Genomic DNA, 19,974 nt, shown 5'->3' on the forward strand with positions numbered 1-19,974 from the left:
TGACGGCTAAAATGTTGCTGCCCATTTTTTCCATTTCTCTTCTGCATCACGTTAGAAAAAAAAAATCCCACCACGTGCCCAGGGAAGGAAGGGATTTAGGGAGAGACTTGGCAGTGACAAGGTGTGTGCTCTGTGCTGGGGTGCCAGCCACTTGCCAAGCAGGGGCCCATGAGGACAACCCCTCTGGCACTCAACCCTTGCAGAAGTGACCTGATGCTTGTCCCTGTGGCACTAATGAGTCTGGCCAGTGCCCAGGGTACCCAGCCCTTCCAGGCAGCTACTGAGGACCACCAGCCACTTCTGTTTGGCTGCAAGGTTTGATCTCCCCGTGATAAAGACCATCTGAAGCCCCCCATGATGGAAAGGATCTTGGTCCCCTGTGCTGATGGCTTCCCAGGTTCTCTTTTACAACAGCAGATTTACCATCCTCACTGAGGTGTCTTGGGAGACATGGGACCAGTCCCTCCCTTGCACTGCTGTGCATCTCTCCCGGGATGAGGCGGTGAGGTGCTTTCCTCACTGCGGCATGACGATAAGACCAGACCTTAGAAAGGTCCCACCTTTCAACTGTTGCTGCAACGAGAACCAGCTTCTCCCCTCGTTGCCTGCAGGAGCTGGCGTTGGAGTCCCTGGTGTCCCTGGCGTTCCCGGCGTTCCTGGTGTCCCCGGTGTCCCTGGTGTTCCTGGTGTCCCCGGTGTCCCCGGTGTTCCTGGTGTCCCTGGCGTCCCTGGCGTGCCTGGTGTTCCTGGTGTGGCTGGAGTTCCCGGCGTGGTGCCTGGCGTTGGAGGTGAGCAGACGGGCCGGCGCAAGCCGATGGGGTGGTGCTGGCCTTGCTGGTCCCCTGACTCTCTCCCTTCTGTCCCCGCAGTGGGTGGCCCAGAAGCTGCGGCGGCCGCGGCGAAGGCTGCAGCGAAAGCCGCGGCGTTCGGTGAGTCACCGTCACCCTTTCGCAGGGAGGGAGGAGGGACGCTTGCGAGTGGGGAGGCTGGCGGGGGGCGCCCCTGGCGCTGTGGATGGTGGGGAGGTCAGCGGGACCGCTGCCTGTGGAGCCTGCCTGCTCAGCCGCAGCCCTGAACCTCTCTGCAGGAGCAGGGCGCGTGCCCGGCGTCGGTGTACCCGGTGTCGGCGTGCCTGGAGTTGGCGTTCCCGGTGTCGGCGTTCCCGGTGTCGGCGTACCGGGAGTTGGTGTGCCCGGGGTTGGTGTGCCTGGGGTCGGCGTGCCTGGTCTGGTGCCTGGGGTTGGAGTCGTACCAGGTGAGACGGTGCCTGAGAGATGCTCGGGATGTCCCCCAGCAGTGCCAGCTGAGGGATGCTGGCGGGGCCACCACGGCCCTTTGCTGCCCCTCACGCTCCCCCTCTCCCCCAGGAGTCGGAGTTCCAGGGGCCGCCGCTGCTGCCAAAGCAGCTGCCAAAGCAGCCAAGTACGGTAAGCCGGGATCTTTCTGGGGTTGTCCCACATGCCCTGTCTCCTGCTGCCTTTCCACCCCAGGCTGCTCCCCTCACTGGGGCTGAGGCCCAGCACTGCACAGGCTCCCTGTGGGTCAGTCAGACCGAGGGATGAGCTTTCCACGGGGCTGTACGTGGGATGAGGTTCTGACTGTGTCAGGGAGGGCTCTCCAGAGAGCTGATCTGCATGGAGAATCCTAGGTTCACCATCCGTACACGTTCTGTACATTAGTCCATCCACTCTCACTTCTACCCACCCATCCACAGCACCAGCCAGCCAGCCAGCTAGCCGCCTCAGAATCCATCTGTCCACTCATCTGTCCATCCATCTGCACCTCCATCCATTTGTCCATCTCACCATCCATCCACCCTGCCATCCATCCAACAACATTCAGCCACGTATCCATCCATCTCACCATCCATCCACCCCGCCATCCATCTACCCACTCCACATCCAGCCAGCCAGCCACTCATGCACCCCAGCATCCATCCACACCACTGTTTATCCATCCATACCACCGTTTATCCATCCATCCATCCATCCATCCATGCACCCACCCTAGCCTGTCACGCCTCTTCAGCCAGCTCCTTCTACCACCTCCTTTCCTGAGCTGAAGCACCAATCCTTCCCTCTCTCCTTGCAGGAGCAGGTGGCCTGGCTCCTGGTGTGGGTGGTCTGGCTCCCGGTGTAGGCGGCCTGGCTCCTGGCGTGGGTGGCCTCGCTCCTGGCGTGGGTGGCCTCGCTCCTGGCGTAGGTGGCCTGGCCCCCGGCGTTGCAGGTGTCCCAGGTGAGAGGGAGGAAGGCGAGCGGTGGTGACAACCTGGGTGGTGCGGGGGTAGGTCTGGGGCAGGACAGGCATGAAGAGGACCTCGGTCATCTCCACCAACTCATGGCCATCCCTTGGGGGATGCAGATAAGGCAGGAGGGATGGGCTCTGTCCAGCATTGTTGGAGAGGACCCCCCCAGGGACACTGACCCCTCTCTTGCTGTCTCCTCTCAGGTGTTGGAGCTCCGGCCGCGGCAGCCAAAGCAGCGGCGAAGGCAGCCAAATTCGGTGAGTCACCTGGGGAAGCCCGTTGCTCGGTCCACAGCAGGCAGCCCTACCCTCCCGGTGGGCATCTGGGGTCTCCCCGTGAGCCCTGGCACGGCACAGACTGGTCCAGGGGAGCTGGAGTTCTTTGGGGGTGGGCATCTCCTACCAGACACACCGTCCCACGGGAGTATGGGGACCACCTACATGCTGTCTCACCCCCTCTCTCCACAGGTGCCGGGGTTGGAGGGGTGCCAGGCGCGGTGCCCGGCATTGCCGGAGTGCCAGGAGTGACACCTGGCATCGGCGTCGTGCCTGGGTTGGTGCCGGGCGTAGGGGTACGTGGTGCCGGCGTCCTCCCTGGGGCAGGTACGTGCTTCCTCACACCTGCTCAGGGACCCACTTGGGGACAGCGATGGCTGGGGATGCTAAAAGCCACCAAGCCACGTGGAGAGGTGGCAGGGGGGGGATGCAGGTGGGGTTTGGGATGGCTGCAGGGGTGGCCGTCCTAACCGCTGTGTCCTCGTTCCCTTCGCAGGCATCCCCCAAGTAGGGGTGCAACCTGGTGCTAAACCTCCCAAATTCGGTACGTATCTCTGCCACCCTGCCCCAGATCCAACTCAGACCATCACCAGGCACCCTCCTGTGTGGCCACCAGGGTGCTGGCCTCGCTTTGTGTCCCCTGCGTGCCCCCTGGTTCCCCAGCAGAGGGTGGCCAAGGCATGGGAGGTAGCATGCTGTCACCTTCGGGTGCAGGGTGTCACCTGTGCGCCCTCCCCTGGACTCACCGGGCACATTTTTCTCCTGCTCTGCATTGCCTGCAGCAATGCATCATGCAGGGGGTGAGCCCCCTTCGGGTCTTCTTGCTCTGGGTGCTGTGAGATAGGTGCTGGGGCCACCCCAGCAGGTTGACCCCTGGCTGGGGGTGCCCCGAGCTGTGGGTGCTGACCTGCGGGGGGACGGGGGTTAATGGTCTCTCTCTGGCAGGTGTTCCCGGGGCTGGAGTCCCAGGGGTCGGTGGCATCCCAGGTAGGTGCTGGCAGGAGCTGAGCCCAGGCAGCGGGGAGGTGCAGGCAGAGGGATGTTTCCCGACATGGATGGGGACTGAGGGATGCTCCCCCCCCGGGCGTGGGGGGCGTGGGGCTTCCTGAGGAAGGATGGGCACACGTGGGGCTGGGCGAGGAGTGGGTCAGACGCTGCCCTGCTGCCCATCCCTGCTGGTACTCACCAGGGGCCCTTGTCATAGGTGGCCTCGGAGTTGGTGGCCTCGGAGTTGGCGGCCTCGGAGTTGGCGGGCTCGGTGCTGGTGAGTGATGCTGGTGCCTGGCGTCGGGGCTCCCCAGGGCTGGGGTGCAGGGAGCGGAGCGGCAGCAGCGTGCTGGCAGAGTGCCGAGAAGGAAAGGGGATATACGGGGTGCAGGGTTGCTTTTGTCCCCGCCTGGTCCCATGGTGAGGTCCTACCCCACACTGTCACTGTGCCCCGTGCCCCACCTCGTGTCTGCCACCTGCCCTGCCCCCAGGGTGCGATCGGAAAGGAATGCCATCGCCCAGCAGGTGCCGAGGGCCATAGCACCAGCGTTGCCCGTGCCACGGGGACAGGGGCTGGCACTGTACCATGACCCCAACATGCAGAGATGCAGGTCCCTGCCTGGGGACCCTCTGGGCTCATAGCAGGGTCTGGCTGCAGCCCCAGTGGCAGCGAGCCCCGGTGGGGGCTGCACTGATGCCCCTCTCTGACGCAGGGGCCTTGTTTCCAGGAGCTGCAGGGAAACCTCCCAAGCCAGGTAAGGAACAGGGGCTGCTCCAGCTGGGGAGGCTGGAGGGGTGACCTCCATCCCGCTCCCCATCCCTGTCCCTCTCCCCATCCCTGTCCCTCTCCCCATCCCTGTCCCTCTCCCCATCCCTGTCCCTCTCCCCATCCCTGTCCCTCTCCCCATCCCTGTCCCTCTCCCCATCCCTGTCCCTCTCCCCATCCCTGTCCCCACACTCCCCACCCTCACCAGGGCTCTCCCATCCTGCAGGTTTTGGTGTTGGGGGGCTGCAGCCAGGTGAGTCCTGCAGTTTGGGGCCGGGGTGGAAGCATGTCCCCTACCACGCCACGCTTGTCCCCGCTTGCTGTCCCCACCCTGCTGCCATCGCCCTCTGGGCATGCCACAGCCCAGGAGAGCACCCCGAAGCCAGACCCCATGGTAGGGACAGGGGCTTTTGCAGCAGCTCCTGTCCCTGAAGTGGGCAAGGGTCCTCAGCCAGGGTGTCCCCAGCCGGGGTGTCCCCAGCCAGGGAGGGTTGGGTTGGCGCTGTTGTCACCGGCTGTCACTGGCTGTTGCTTTTTCCCCAGGGGCTGGAGTTCCCGGCTTCGGCGTGTCACCAATATTTCCAGGTACCATCCTCAGCTCGGCACCTTGGCACGCACCCGGGGCGCATCCCGGTGCCTGGCCAGCTCGCGGGGACACGCACAGCCCATGGATCACGGGGACATGGCCACGGCCTGGGGAGGGACCCAGGGGGCTGGGCTGAGCCGGGGGTTGCTCAGCTGGGGGGTGCGGGGCAGAGCAATGTGGGTGCCCGGTTGGGGTGCTGAGGGCTTCGCTCTCCTTTCAGGTGGGGTCGCCGGCCAGCTGGGATTTGGTGGTGAGTGTCCATCCTCCAAGCAGGGCATTTCTGGGGTGTGGGGGGTGCCTGTTCCCCTTGCACGCAGTGGCTGAGGAGGGTGGGGTTCCCACTCACCCCTCTCTGCCTCCCCCCTGCAGGGAAGCCCCCCAAGACCTTCGGAGGAGCCCTTGGTGCCCTGGGCTTTAGAGGTGAGCGCTGCCACCGGGTGACCCCGCACCCCGCTGGGGCCGGCTCCTCCACCCCCTGCCCTTCTCCCAGGACCCCATTAGGGGTTTGGGGGTTGCAGGGGCAGGGGGGGGGGCTCACCCTGTGCATCTACCCCTCTTTCCAGGCGGCGTGGGCTGCGCACAAGGGAAGTACTGCGGGAGGAAGCGGAAGTAACCGTCCGCCGTCACCGATGACCTCATGAACTTTGGTGCTACTGCATGGTCCAGAATGTAAATCCCAAGCAAAGCTGAGACAACCCTCCCCTCCTCAAAACCCAGGACGCCCCCCTCATGCCCACCCCCATCCCAGGGCCATCCCCGGCCCCACGTTCCCAGGAGGGACCCCACGCCTCCGGCAGCATCCGTCCCCCCACCAGCCCCTCCGTCCCGGCAGGGAGCGCGGAATAAACTGCGGGGAGCAGCCGTCCCCCTTGGTGCTATCGCTCCCTGTGGGATTTGGAGGCGGGAGGGGTCTTGGAGTGTCACACATTCCCCCCCCCCCCCCCCCCCCGAGCCCTAGAGCTGACCCCGGAGGAGAGGGTGCAAGATGGGGGGGCACCCCACATTGGAGGGAGGAAAAGGGGTCCTGGCGGCAGGGGGCAGTGCGGGGAGGAATGTCCCCATTGGCCTGGGCCCCCCACCCTGGTCCCCGTGATCCCCCTAGCCAGGGGGGCGCCACGGGCAGGAGGGGCTTGGTCCCTTCATGTTACTCACTTTGCTATAATTGGGTGGGATGCCCTTTACAGAGGGACTCGCTTCCGACAGACTAATAAAGGACAAGTTTTTAAAGGACTCTGGCTCTGTCCCTTGTCCCTGTCCCCCTCCCCGTGGTGGTGGCAGTGACGGGTGGTCCAGCTCAGCGGGTGGCACTGCCTCGTGTCTTGAGTGTGTGGCTCTGCCCAAGCCTGGGGATGTTGCTGGGTCCTTGGTCTGCATGGTCACAGCCCTGGGACATTGGGGGTTGGGCGAGGGGACAGCCTGGGAACCCAGGAGGATGCCCATGCCCTGTCCCACAGGGACAGTCCCAGGGATGAGGGGGACATCCATGTGCTGTCCCACGGTGACAGCCTAGGGGATGACCAGGATGTCCATGCCCTGTCCCGCAGTGACAGCCCAGGGACCCAGGGGGAGGTCTATGCCCTGTCCCACAGGGACAGTCCCAGGGATGAAGGGGACATCCATGCCCCCTTCCGTGGTGACAACCTGGGGACCCAGGAGGAGGTCCATGCCCTGTCACATAGTGATGCCCTGGGGATGCAGAGAGATGCCCATGCCCTGACCCACGGTGACAGCCTGAGGACCAAAGGGGATGTCCAAGCCCTGCCCTTGGTGACAGCCCAGGGGATGAAGGATACGTCTGAGAGCTACCCCGTGGTGACAGCCTGAGGGGGGGGATGAGGGAGACATCCACGCCCTCCCCGTGGTGACAGTCCAAGAGATGATGGGGACATCCCTGCCCTGCCCCACGGCGACAGCCCAGGGGACATCAACGCCCTGCCCCGTGATGACAGACCAAGGGATGATGGGGACATCCCTGCCCTGCCCCATGGCGACAGCCCGGGGTTCAGGGGGACAACCTCCCCCCCTCCCCCCCCCCCCCCCCCCACGGTGACAACCCCAGCGCCCCCCCTACCCCCCCGTTCCCCCGGCCCCGCCCTCTTTCCCCCGAAAGCCCCGCCCCCGCCCTCCTGACCACGCCCCATCCTAGGACCACGCCTTCCCCCCCGCCTTCTTCTCCCGGCCACGCCCCATCCTAGGACCACGCCTTTTCCCCCCCACCACCTACTTCTCCCGGCCACGCCCCTGCGCCATTGGCCCCACCCCCCGGCCCCGCCCACCCCCGGGCGGCCGCGCCGGCGCCGTGCTCCCGCCCGGCCGTCGCCGCCCGCCCGCCCGCCGGAGCCGCAGCGGCAGCGGCAGGGCCGGGGCCGGGGCCGGGGCCGGGGCCGGGGCCGGGGCCGGGGCCGGGGCGAAGGCAGGGCCTGGCGCGGCGCCGGGCAGTGCGGCTGCATGAGGTTGATGCTGCTGTGCTGCACCTGGAGGGACGAGCCTATGGGAGAGGACGAAGGTACGTGACACACCCCCCCCCCCCCCCCCGCCCCGCCTGACTCAGCGCTTCCGCCGGCGCTGGGGTCCCGTGACCCCCCCACCTCCGGCTCACACCCCCCCCCCCCCCCCCCAGCCAGCCTGCATCCCCCCCGCACCCCCACATCCCCCTTGCACGTTTACATCCCTCCCCCCTGCACCCCTCCATCCGGACTGCGTCCTCCCCGCATCCCCCTGAATCCCTACATCCCCCCCTCTGCACCCCTACATCCCCTCCGCACCCCTGCATCCTCCTCTGTACCCGTCATCCAGCTTGCATCCCCCCTACGTCGCCCCCTGCACCCCACATCCAGCCACCGTCCCCCCCTGCACCCCCACATCACCCCTGCACCTTTCATCCAGACCACATCACTCCCTGCATCTCCCCCTGCACCCCTTTTCCAGCCTGCGCACCCCCTGCACCCCTCTTCCAGCCCACATCAACCCCTGCATCCCCCCTGCACCCCCCTTCCAGCCTGCATTCCCCCTGCACCCCTCTTCCAGCCCACATCACCCCCTGCATCCCCCCCTGCACCGTCTTTCCAGCCTGCATGCCCCCCTGCACCCCTCATCCAGCCTGCATGCCCGCACCCTCATCCAGCCCACATCACCCCATGCATCTCCCCCTGCACCCTTTATCCAGCCCACATCACCCCCTGCATCCCCTGCACCCCCCTTCCAGCCTGCATCCCCCCTGCACCCCTCTTCCAGCCTTCATCACCCCCTGCATCCCCCCTGCAACCCCGCATCCAGCCTGCATCCCCCTGCACCCCTCATCCAGCCCACATCACCCTCTGCAGTCCCCACTGCACCCCCCTCCCAGCCTGAACGCCCCCTGCACCCCTCGTCCAGCCCCCATTGTGCCCTGCATCCCCCTGCACCCCTTCCAGCTGGCATCCCCTCCTGCACCACCATCAGCCTACATCCTTGCATGCACCCCCGTTGCCCCTTGCACTTGCATCCAGCCTGCATCCATCCCTGCACCCCCACATCCCCCTTCTGCACCCCCCACACTCCCACATCTCCCCCTGCGCACCCCATGTCCCCCCGCTGCACCCATCCAGCCTGCACCCCTCTGTGTCCCCACATCCCCCTGCAGCCTGCATCCCTTCTTGTGTCCCAACAACACCTGCACATCCCTCCCTGCACCCCAAAAACACCCTGCCACCTCTCTCCCTGCACCCTGATATCCCCCCCTCTCTATGCATCCTGCCTCCTTCCCTGCACCCCCACATCCCTATTATGCTTCCCAACCACTCTGCACCCACTGACGCCTCATTCCTCCCCGCACCCCCATGGACTTGCTCCCCAGTACCTCTGCAGCCCCCTGCACCTCCATATCCCTCTGCTGCACCCCCTGTGTGTCCCCGCACCCCTTTCCATCCTGCAGTCCCCCATCCAGCACCCCTCTGTATCCCTGCCCTGCTCCCGTACTCATCCCGTGCCGCAGCCCTCAGCATCTTCTGTGTCCCTGCGCCCCGCTGTGCCCCCTGTGCACCCTGCATCCCCCAGCACCCATCCTGCACCCCTCTGTGCCCCCCATGCACTTTATGTCCCACTGGATCCCTCCTTACACCCTTTCCATCCTGCCCCCCTTCATCTCCCCCCACACCCATCCTGCCCCCCTTCATCTCCCCCTGCATCCACTGTCCCCATCTTGCACCCCTGTATCCCTCCCTGAACTCTGTGCACCCGTCCTGCACCCTTGCATCCCCTCTGTATCTCTCCCTGCACCCATCCTGCACCCCTTCACCCCCTGCACCCTCTGCCCCCTCCTACACCCCATCATCCCCCCTGCACCCTCTGCCCCCTCCAACACCCCATCATCCCTCCTGCACCTCAGCATTGTTGCCCTCATCCTGCCCCCCAAGCCACAAGCACCCCCGGTACCCCTCCATCCCGTCTCAGTGCAACACAGACATCTATCCTGCTGCTCAGCACCCTGCTGTGTCCCCAGCCCCCCCCATCACCCCTGTACCTGTGACGTGCCTGTCCCTTGTGCTGGCTGAACCCAGCACCTCCATGGGACACCCTTGGGCCCCAACGCCACCCCCCTGCTCCCCGTTCCACCTCCCCACCCCAATCCTCCCGTGTCCCCCCCACCCCCATGGACACCCAGCACCCCTGGGTGACATGGGCACCCTCAGTCGCAGCAGTGTCCCCGGGGGACAGGGCCTCTGGATGTGACCTGGCATCCCCTTGCTGAGCCTCTGCCCTGTCCCCAGCCCTGGGGGACATCAGCGCCACGACCTTGTCCCCATTCCCGGATCGATGGGTGGCTGCAGGGAGTGGGGGGGTGCTGGGTGGTGTGGAATTTGTCACAGGAGGGATTTCATCCAGGGGGAAATGTGCCTGGTGCTGCTGCAGGAGGATGGGGAGACAGCCAGCAGGGTGACAGCCCTGTCCCCCCCCCCCCTTGTGTCCCCCCCCATCCAGGACCGATCTGCCGTGTGTGCGAGCTGCGGGCAGGGCCATCTACGATGGCAGTACCTGCAGGCGCTGAACGCCGACTGGCACGCCGACTGCTTCAGGTAGGGAGCCCACGGGCCAGCGGGTCTTGGGGACACCGGGGTGCTCCGTGGGGGACAGGGGACAGCGGACACACACCCCCACCCCCCCCTCAGCTCCGGCCGTGGCAGGTGCTGGCAGGAGCGTGGCTGTTGTGGCCTCGCACCCGGGGGCGGTGCAGGCAGGGCTCTTCGCCCAGGGTGATGCCAAGCCTGGCGGAGGGCTCCTGCTGCCTGTACCCCGCTGTCCCCCCCGCGCTGGCCCTTCCCGCCGTGACGGTGACAGAGTGCGTGGGGCTGATGTCACCCAGCCCCTCCCTCCCTGTTTCCTCTTTCACTCGCGCCCTCCGGCAGCTCGAGCGGTGGGAGCCCTAAGGAGGAAGGTTCTGCGTTGGTGGGTGGGGGGGTGCAAGGGGTGGCCGTGACCTGGCAGGGGGTGTCCCTGTGGGACTAGGGGTGCCGTCCCCCACCGTCCCGGTGGAGGATGCTGGCGGCGGCGGCTGAGAAGAGCCGCGTCCTAAGCGCTGGAGCCAAGTGGTGTGGGAGTGGGTTGGGCCGGAACCTGGACCCCCCCTGGACCCCCCCCCCGGGGTGCTCTGCCTGACACCCCCCCCCCCCCGCCCTGCCGGCATCCCCCCTCCCGGGCCCATCAGTCCCAGCAGAACCACTGCGAGGGCCGCGGCTGGATCCCGCCCCCCCCCCCCCCCCGGGAAGACCGGCTTCCGGCAGCCCTGGGCTCGCTGGTGGGAAAGCCTTCCTCTTCCCCACCCACCCCCGCCGCCTCCTCCTCCTCCTCCTCCTCCTCCTCTTCTTCTCTTCTCCCCCCCCCCCCCAACCCCGCTTGCAGCCATGGAAGGGAGCGGGGGGGGGGGGGGGGGGCGGGGAGAGGGGACGGAGGAGGGATGCGGCCGTCCCGGGGCGCGGGCGGCGGCGGCAGCGCGGGGGTTAAAGGGGCGGGGCCGCGCAACCGTTCCCTATTGGCCACCGCCTCCCCACACCCACCCCCCCGCCCCCCCCCCCGCCCCGCCCCGCCCAACCCAGGGGGAGGCTTCGGGCTGCGCAGTGGGGGCGGTGGAGTCCTCGCGCGGTGACATCATGGGGTGGGGAAATTCCGCGCCGTGACGTCACGCCTGGTTGGTATTCCACCTGCGCGTCGCGCCCGCCCCCGGCTGATGGGGGACGGGGGGGGGGGTGGGGGGGGACACTGCGGCACTCCCCGAGCACCCTCCTACAGCATCCCCTACAGCAAATCCCCTACAGCCCCCCCTTGCACCCCCTATAGGAACTCCCCCCCCTTGCAACCCCCCCTGCACCCCTCCCCCCAGCACACCCTTACAGCAAATCCCCTACAGCCCCCCCCCTTGCACCCCCTATAGGAACTCCCCCCCCTTGCAACCCCCCTGCACCCCTCCCCCCAGCACGCCCTTACAGCAAATCCCCTACAGCCCCCCCCCTTGCACACCCTATAGGAACTCCCCCCCCTTGCAACCCCCCCTGCACCCCTCCCCCCAGCACACCCTTACAGCAAATCCCCTACAGCCCCCCCCGCTTGCACCCCCTATAGGAACTCCCCCCCCTTGCAACCCCCCTGCACCCCTCCCCCCAGCACGCCTTTACAGCAAATCCCCTACAGCCCCCCCTTGCACCCCCTATAGGAACTCCCCCCCCTTGCAACCCCCCCTGCACCCCTCCCCCCAGCACGCCCTTACAGCAAATCCCCTACAGCACCCAGCCCCCCACCCCCCCCCCAGCCCCCCGCGCAGCCTGGTGCAGCACGCCGCTGCACAGCACCCCTGCACCTGCCTGCACCACCCCCAAAATTCACAGCCCACTCTGCACCCCTTGGGCGCACCCTCCTTTTGCACAGCCCCCTGCACCCCCCCCCCCCCCCCCGCCCCGCTGCACCTCCCTGCACCCCCCCCATGTCGCCATTCTAGAGCAGCTCCCTGCACCCTGTTCGCGGCACCCAGGGCGCTGCACCCCCAGGGCTGGCGTGCCCGTGACCAGGGTGGCACATCCCTCTGTGGATCTGTAACCAAGCTGGCACGTCTCTCTGTGCCAGAGTAGTGTGTCCGTGACACCAGGGTGGCACGTCCCGCCATGTGTCCATGACCAGGCTGGCACGTCCCTTGGTCTGTGACCAGGGTGGCACAGCCATGACCAGAGTGGCATAAGCCTCGGTGTGTCTGTGCCAGGCTGGCACGTCCGTGACCAGGCTGGGACATCTCTATGTGTCCTTGACCAGGCTGGCATGTCCCTCTGTCCATGACCAGGCTGGCACATCTGTGACCACGGTGGTATGTCTGTGGCCAGTCTGGCACATCCCTCTGTGTGTCCGTGACCAGCTTGGCACGTCCATGCAGGGCTGGCACCTCCCTCATTATGCCTGTGCCTGCTCTGTGTCCCCTGTTCTGTCCACCCCGGTGTCCCCACATGTCCCTATACTGCCAGCCTGCACTGGCATCCCTGGAGCAACCTGCTGCCACCCTGGGGATGGTGACACACGGAGGCAGTGGCCCCGCAGCAGGGTAGGAAACAAGGGAGGCAGCTTGCCCAGAGAGCCGTGGGGTAGATGGGCGCTGGCTGCCCCCTGGGGTGACGATGGGGACATGGTGACAAGGGGCTCCCTGTCCCCTGCTGCAGGTGCTGTGAGTGCGGGGCCTCCCTGTCCCACCAGTACTACGAGAAGGATGGGCGCTTGTACTGCAAGAAGGATTACTGGGCGCGCTTCGGGGAGCTCTGCCATGGCTGCTCCGAGCAGATCACCAAGGGGCTGGTCATGGTGAGCACTGGAGGGGTCCCCGGGGGTCCCTGAGCGGAGACACAGAGCCTTGACCCACAGCTGAGCTCCCTGGAAAGGCAGTGAGGTGGGGAAGGGGTGCAGACCCCCAGCACAGATTGGGCTCTGGGGGTGGCAGGGGTGTCCCCTGCATTTTAGGAGGACCCTGGAGAGGGGGGGTGTGCCCCCGTGTTGGGTCTGGGGGGTGCAGCGGGGAGGCTCAGGGTGGTGGTGAGATGTCCCTGCAGCCACCTCCAGCCCGGTGGCATGACCATCCTGTTCCCTGCCGTGGCTCAGCCTGCCTTTCCTTTGGCCCTGGTGCACCCATGGGTGCTCCCAGCACCATCCGAGCCCTGGTACGGGGGGCTCGGTGCCCTGGCCCCCTGGGTCACCCTGGGGCTGATGGCATCTGCCCACAGGTGGCCGGGGAGCAGAAGTACCACCCCGAGTGCTTCAGCTGCCTCAACTGCCGGACGTTCATCGGGGACGGGGACACCTACGCGCTGGTGGAGCGCTCCAAGCTCTACTGGTACGTCGCAGCCTGGGTGGGTGGGTAGCGGGGGGGACGCATCCCCTGGCACTCCCCCACCCACCCACCTGCCTCCTCTCGGCCCCGCAGCGGGCACTGCTATTACCAGATGGTGGTGACCCCGGTCATCGAGCAGATCCTGCCGGATTCGCCAGCTTCCCGCATCCCGCACACCGTCACGCTCGTCTCCATCCCTGCCTGCTCCGACGGCAAACGTGGCTTCTCTGTCTCCATCGACCAGGGCTGCGGCACGGAGCACCCCCGCACCGTCCGTGTCCGAGAGTGCGTCTGTGTCCCCTCTACCGCTGTCCCCTCCCCAGGGCTGGGGACATCCCGCCCCCCTTCTGCTGGTGGGATCCAGCCCGCAGAGACTTTTTTAGGGTGGGAGAGTGAGGGATGGGGCTGATGTGTCCCCATCAGCTGGGGGTGGCCAGAGAGGACCGTGGTGGCATGTCACCACCTGCTGGGGTGGTTTGTGGGGACCGTGCTGGCATGTCCCAGACCATCAGGGTGGCTTGAGGGTGACCTGCTGGCGTTGCTCCATCTGCCAGGGTGGGCTGTGGGCACCAGGCTGGCGTGTCCCCGTGTGCTTGGGATGGCTTGTTGGTACTGTGCCAGTGCGTCCCCATCCAGGAGGAATGACTCGTGGGCAACATGCTTGCGTGTCCCCATCTGGTAGGGGTGACCTGTGGGCAGCATGCCTGCCTGTCCCCAACTAGCAGGGGTGACTCGTGGGTACCATGACTGTGTGTCCCCATCCCGGAGGGGTGACTCGTGGGTACCATGACAGCATGTCCCCATCAAGCAAGGGTGGCCTGTGGGCAGCGTTGCCTGTGTGTCCCCATCCAACAGGGGAGACCCGTGGGCAGCGTGCCAGCATGTCCCCATCCAGCGCTGGCAGCGTGCCTGCGTGTCCCCAGGTAGCAGGGATGACCCGTGGGCAGCGTCCCTGCGTGTCCCCGTCTAGCAGGGGTGGCTCGTGGGCGGCTCGCCTGCAAGTCCCCATCTCACAGGGGTGATTCATGGGTACCGTGACAGCACGTCCCCATCTCGAAGAGGTGCCTGGCAGGGGACACTGTCCCCATTGGCTGAGGGTGGCTCGTGGGCAGCGGCCCAGCACATCCCCACCCGTGACGGTGCGGGGCTGGGGGGCTGATCCCCGCTGCCTGCTGGCCCTGCAGGGTGGATCCAGACTGCATCAGCCCTGACATGAAGAACTCCATCCACGTGGGCGACCGCATCCTGGAGATCAACGGCACCCCCATCGGCCACGTCCCCCTGGATGAGGTACGCTCCCCCCCCAAGGTGTCCCTGAACCAACACCCCCCCACCCCCCCCCCCCGGGCTGCCCCCAAACCACCCCCACCATCATTTTCTGTCCCCAGATCGACCTGCTGATCCAGGAGACCAGCCGCCTGCTCCAGCTGACCATCGAGCACGACCCCCACGAGCCCCTTGCTCGCGAGTCAGGGCTTGCCTGCAGCCCCCTGCCCGCCCCGTGCAGCCCCCTGTGCTCCCCGGCCCCCCTGCCCTGCGGGGAGCTCGGCGCCATGCGCCAGCGGACTGTCACGTAAGGCCACCAGCTCGCCCGCCTCTCCCGTGGCGGTCCCTCCTGGGGGTTCACCGTCGGTCTGTCCATCCCGCAGGAGGAGCTGCAGCACGGACAAGTCTCCGGGCTCTGGCTCGGTGGGCTCGCCTGCGTCCCAGCGCAAGGACATCGGTCGCTCCGAGTCGTTGCGCATCGTCTCCCGCACCCACCGCATCTTCCGCCCCTCCGACCTCATCCACGGCGAGGTGCTGGGCAAGGGCTGCTTCGGCCAGGCCATCAAGGTGGGACTGGGTGGCCACAAGTGTCACAAGCCTGAAGGTCTCAGCTCCCCGTGGTGGCGGCGGGGGGGGGTGGCTATTATCTCCCCAGAGGTGGGGGTGGTAGCGGGGTGCTAGTGGGTCAGCCCCTGCGCTCCCTGCCCAGGTCACGCATCGGGAGACGGGCGAGGTGATGGTCATGAAGGAGCTGATCCGCTTTGACGAGGAGACGCAGAGGACCTTCCTCAAAGAGGTGAGCGTCCCCTTTCTTTAATCCTCCTGGTTTGGGGTGGGGGTTGCAAGGGCTGGGGCTGTTCGATCCTGTCCCCTACCCTGCCCTGGGATGCTGGGAACCGCTCCTGGAGTGGAGGTGGCCAGGCGCCATGGGGTGCAGGCAGCCCTGCCCGTTTGATGGAGAACACACGAGCAGCAGGTCTGTCCGGGTGGGTGCTGAGTGCCTTGGGGTGTCACAGGCATGGCGGGGGGGGGGTCCTGCAGGTGAAGGTGATGCGCTGCCTGGAGCACCCCAATGTGCTGAAGTTCATCGGGGTGCTGTACAAGGAGAAGAGGCTCAACTTCATCACAGAGTACATCAAGGGAGGCACCTTGAGGGGCCTCATCAAGAGCATGGTGAGCACTGGTGGGACCGGTTGCTCCCCCTGCTCCAAGCCCCACTGGGGCTGGGGGACCCCCCTCCTCTTCTCTGGCAAACCCCTTCTCCTGCCCCCAGGACAGCCACTACCCTTGGAGCCAGCGGGTCAGCTTTGCCAAGGACATCGCCGCTGGCATGGTGAGTGCCGCTGGGGGATGGGTAGGTGGGATGGGTGCTGGTCAGTGGGGGGGGCTGCGGGGTGGGGGTACTCCCTGCTCTCAGCCCATCCTTCCCCCCAGGCCTACCTCCACTCCATGAACATCATCCACCGTGACCTCAACTCTCACAACTGCCTCGTGCGGGAGGTGAGTCCCACCTCAGTGGTGTCCTCCCCTGGTCCGGGTTGGGGGGGGGAGTCTCAGCCCCCTGTGTGGCTCCCACCATGCTTCACCCCTCTCCATCCATCCAGAACAAGAGTGTGGTGGTGGCTGATTTTGGGCTGGCACGTCTGATGGTGGATGAGAAGAACCAGCCCGAACATCTCAAGAACCTGAAGAAACCAGACCGTAAGAAGCGGTACACCGTGGTGGGGAACCCCTACTGGATGGCCCCTGAGATGATCAATGGTGAGCCTGGCTGCAGTGCTGGGAGGGGGGACATGGCCAGCCAGGGCTCTGTCCCCAAGCAGGGGACGCTTGGTGGGGCAGGGACAGGACGTGCAGCATGGCCTGACCCGTCTCTTCCCACAGGGAGGAGCTACGACGAGAAGGTGGACATCTTCTCCTTTGGCATCGTCCTGTGCGAGGCAAGTACCTTTGGGCTTGGGGTCTTTCCGTTGGGGTTGAAATCTCCAGTTGAGGGGTTCTCATTGGGGTTGAGGTCTCCAGTTGAGGTCTCCCCGTTGGGGTTGAGGTCTCCCCGTTGGGGTTGAGGTCTCCCCGTTGGGGTTGAGGTCTCCCCTTGGAGCTGGGGTCCTCACTGGCTTTTGGTTCCGCTCTTGGGGCTGAGCCTTCTCCTCCCTCCCACTCTCCCCCAGATCATCGGCCGGGTGAGCGCCGACCCCGACTACCTGCCCCGCACCACTGACTTCGGCCTCAACGTCAGGGGCTTCCTGGACCGCTACTGCCCCCCTGCCTGCCCCCCCAGCTTCTTCCCCATCGCTGTCTGCTGCTGCGACCTGGACCCTGAGAAGCGGTGAGCGGTTGGGACCCTTCCCTGGGGGAACCACGGGGGGCTGGTGGCATGGGGCGGGGAGGGGGGGACACACACACACACACCAGTGGAGCTGCCACGTCTCCTCCCTTCTCGCTCAGGCCGTCCTTCAGCAAACTGGAGCAGTGGCTGGAAACCCTCCGCATGCACCTGGAGATCCGCCTGCCGCTGAGCTCCCAACTGGAGCAACTGGACCGAGCCTTCAGGGAGACGCACCGGCGAGGCGAGAGCGGGCTGCCCGCGCCCCCCCGATAGAGCCCCTGCCACCCGCGCCCCCCTCTGAAGCTGCGGGAGAAAAGGAGCTGCGCCCACCGCCGCCGCCAGCATCTCCTCTGGCTGCCACCACCTCCACCCCACCCCACCCCTTCCCCCCCGGGGGCTGGATCCCTGGGGCTCCCTGGACGAGCCCCCCACCCTCACCCCGTCTCCTCCGCACGGGGGGCTGCCTGTGCTGCTGCCCGCACCGCTGCCCGCACCGTCCCTGGGAGCTGGCTCTCCCCGGGGCTGCACGGCCCCTGGGCATCCCCCCCCCCCGCCCCCCGCCGTAGCTCTTACACCCAGGACAAGCCTGGCCGGCTGCACCGCGGGGACCGTCCCCACGTTCCCGTGTGTCGTTCCCCTCCCCCCCCCCCCCCGCCCCCAAAACCCTGGCTCGCTTCGCCTTTGCACCCCCCCCGGGGGCTGCGCGGCCGCTGCGTCCACACGAGCCCCGTGGGCTCCCCCGTACAGAGCCGCGGCCTCGCGGCGGTGCCTTGGCTTTCCGTGAACTTGCACTGCGACACAGGAGGGAACCCCCCGGTTCCTTTTGGGGGGGGGAGGGGGGTACATGGCCCCTGAACCCCCCCCCCCCGGGGGAGTGCAGGTCCTGGAGCAGCCTCGTAGCAACACCCTCGTCCTCGGTCGGAACCTCTCACGCTGCTTCTACCGGCACCCCAGGCTCCGGGGGGGGGGGGGGGCTGCCGGCACCCCTGGCCGAGTGAGGGGTCCATGGGGGGGGGAGGGGGGGAAAGGGTGACACCCCCATGGCATGGGGACAGGCACGTAGCGGTCCCCGCCGCCCCCATGTCCCTGCTGCCTGTGCTAATCCGTAACCGTGCATCCCTGGGGATGACAACGGGTGGTCCAGAGGGATGCAGGGATGCGGTTGGTCTCGGTCCCCTTGACCAGGGGTGGTTGGGGGCGGAGGGGGGTTGCGCCACGCGGTGCTTTTCATGCTCTTTATTCAGGTTCATTTTTCTGTAAGATATTTAAAGAGAAGAGTTTGTATTATTTTTTCATACGACGTAGCGTTTGCCATTTGTCACTGCCTCGGTTCTGCTTTCCCGAAGGGATGAAACTGTGAAGCCTCTCCGCGCACTTTTGCCCGGGAAGTCCAAGGCGATGTCCTCTCCGGAGGTGGGAAGGGAGCTCAAACTGTGATGTACCCCGAGCCGTGAGTCAATAAATCCTTCCCCGCTCGCTGCCCGGCCTGCTTGGGAATCGCTCGCCTCCCCTGGGGGGGCTGGGAGCTCTTGGGGAAACTGAGGCAGGAGGGGATGGTCCCTCCGCTTGTGGTGCGGTGGTGCTGGGCTCAGTGGCATCCCCTGGCTTGGTCGGCCCCGTGGTGGCAGCACTATTGTCCCCTTTCGTGCTGTTCCCACCCCGTGGTGGGTCCCTTCCCAGTTCTGGGGCTTATTCCATCCCTGCCTGCACCACCAGGACCCCCAAGCCCCGTGTCCCCTCCCTGCCTGGCTGTGCCCACTGTCACCCCATGCGATGGCAGAGTCCATGGTGGTGACAGGCAGGTGATGGGCTCTGTGGAGCAGCTTTGCCTTCGATGTAAAACAAGTCCCAGGGGACAGCCAGGTAGCCCATGCCTCATGCAGTGGTGGCCCATGGCTGTCCCACGCTGTCCCTCTGTCCTCATCACCTTCCTAAGCCAAATTATGGTCCCCAAGGTGGAGGATCTCTGTCTTTGGCGGGGTTTGAGCTTTGGCTAGAGGACACCTGGACCTGGAGCTCATGGAGGGGTGACAGGGGAGGGACTGGGGGATGTCCCCGAGGATGTCCCTAGGGATGCTGCAAATTGGTGAGGAGGGGAGGAGACAGCGCAGCCCAAAGGGGTCCCAGGATTTAGACTGGGCACCCCCCCCCACACACACACACCCCCAATCAGGAAAACCTCACGGTTTATTGCTCCAGGGGTGCTCGGCCTCAGCGTGGGAGGGACTGGGGGGGTTGGGGAAGTGATGGTGGCTCAGTCCCCCCCAGGGGTGACTCCTTCATCTGACTCCCTGTCCTACCCCAGTGAAGGGACAGGGGCGAACACCCTGCCAGTGTCACGGTGCCATCACGGTGCCCTTGGTGACACTGCACTGGTTCTTCGCTCCGGGAGCAGGACACCATCGCTCCCCAGCAACATCGAGATGGCAGGGGACCCGTTGCGGCCGGGTCCCCAACCCCCTGCTGCCACAGGAGAGCAGGACCCCAGGGACCCCCCAGCCCAGCAGCAGCAGCTCCCCGTCCCCACAGGACACCCCTTTCCCCCCACAGCCCCTCGCTCCGCTGGATGGAGCTGCGGGGCAGGATGTGGCTGGTGCGGTCGGTGCCATCGGGCCAGTTGCTGGTGACCCTGTAGAGGGACCCTTGGTGTACAGGGTGGGGGAGAGCCAGGTGAGAACTGGGAGCCAGCCACAGCAGGGCCAAAGCAGTGGCTGCTCTGTCACCCCCGTGACCAGTGACTTGTCCCAGACGGAGCCACTGGCTAGGAGCACCCCCTCACCAGGCAGGGAGGTGGCCCCAGCACAGCCCTGGTGGCCCCATGCCACTGCCATCACCCACCCAAAGACCCCCCCCCACGGGGGTGTGCACCATCCAGTGCACGAATCTGGTCACCGGTGTGTGTGGCACCTGGCCCCCCACTGGCCCCCTGCCCACTGACAGCAGCATGGCAGGGCTCCTCACCCCTGCAGACCCCCTCTAACCCAGCCCAATGCCAGCGTGAGGGGCTCAGGGGCTGTGTGTCCCCCCCCCAGCTGTCACCTCCCAGGAGGGAGAAGGGCACCCAGACCAAGCAACAGGCCACTGAGATGCCTCCTTGTCCACTCCAGGGTCCCACTCTGTCCCCACCCACGGTGGTCCCTGGGGATACCCCCAGGAGGGCTCTGCCTAAGCTTGGCTCTGGCTCG

At 66.4% G+C, this 19,974-nt stretch overlaps 1 protein-coding gene across 1 annotated transcript; it reads left to right on the forward strand.

Moving 5' to 3' along the window:
- The first annotated feature begins 7,307 nt into the window (after nucleotides 1–7,307).
- Nucleotides 7,308–17,062, forward strand: LIMK1 (LIM domain kinase 1). The gene is made up of 17 exons (XM_086475211.1): nucleotides 7,308–7,369; nucleotide 9,539; nucleotides 9,819–9,913; nucleotides 12,533–12,671; nucleotides 13,088–13,197; nucleotides 13,288–13,479; nucleotides 14,379–14,484; nucleotides 14,583–14,767; nucleotides 14,844–15,027; nucleotides 15,170–15,256; nucleotides 15,502–15,633; nucleotides 15,734–15,793; nucleotides 15,895–15,960; nucleotides 16,065–16,221; nucleotides 16,345–16,400; nucleotides 16,632–16,789; nucleotides 16,909–17,062. Exons 1-17 carry the CDS (start codon nucleotides 7,308–7,310, stop codon nucleotides 17,060–17,062), a joined length of 1,944 nt encoding a protein of 647 aa, XP_086331337.1.
- The last annotated feature ends 2,912 nt before the right edge of the window (nucleotides 17,063–19,974 follow it).

The sequence above is a fragment of the Leptosomus discolor genome, chromosome 18 (genome assembly GCF_034619465.1).
Source record: "Leptosomus discolor isolate bLepDis1 chromosome 18, bLepDis1.hap2, whole genome shotgun sequence".
Lineage (NCBI taxonomy): Eukaryota > Metazoa > Chordata > Aves > Leptosomiformes > Leptosomidae > Leptosomus > Leptosomus discolor.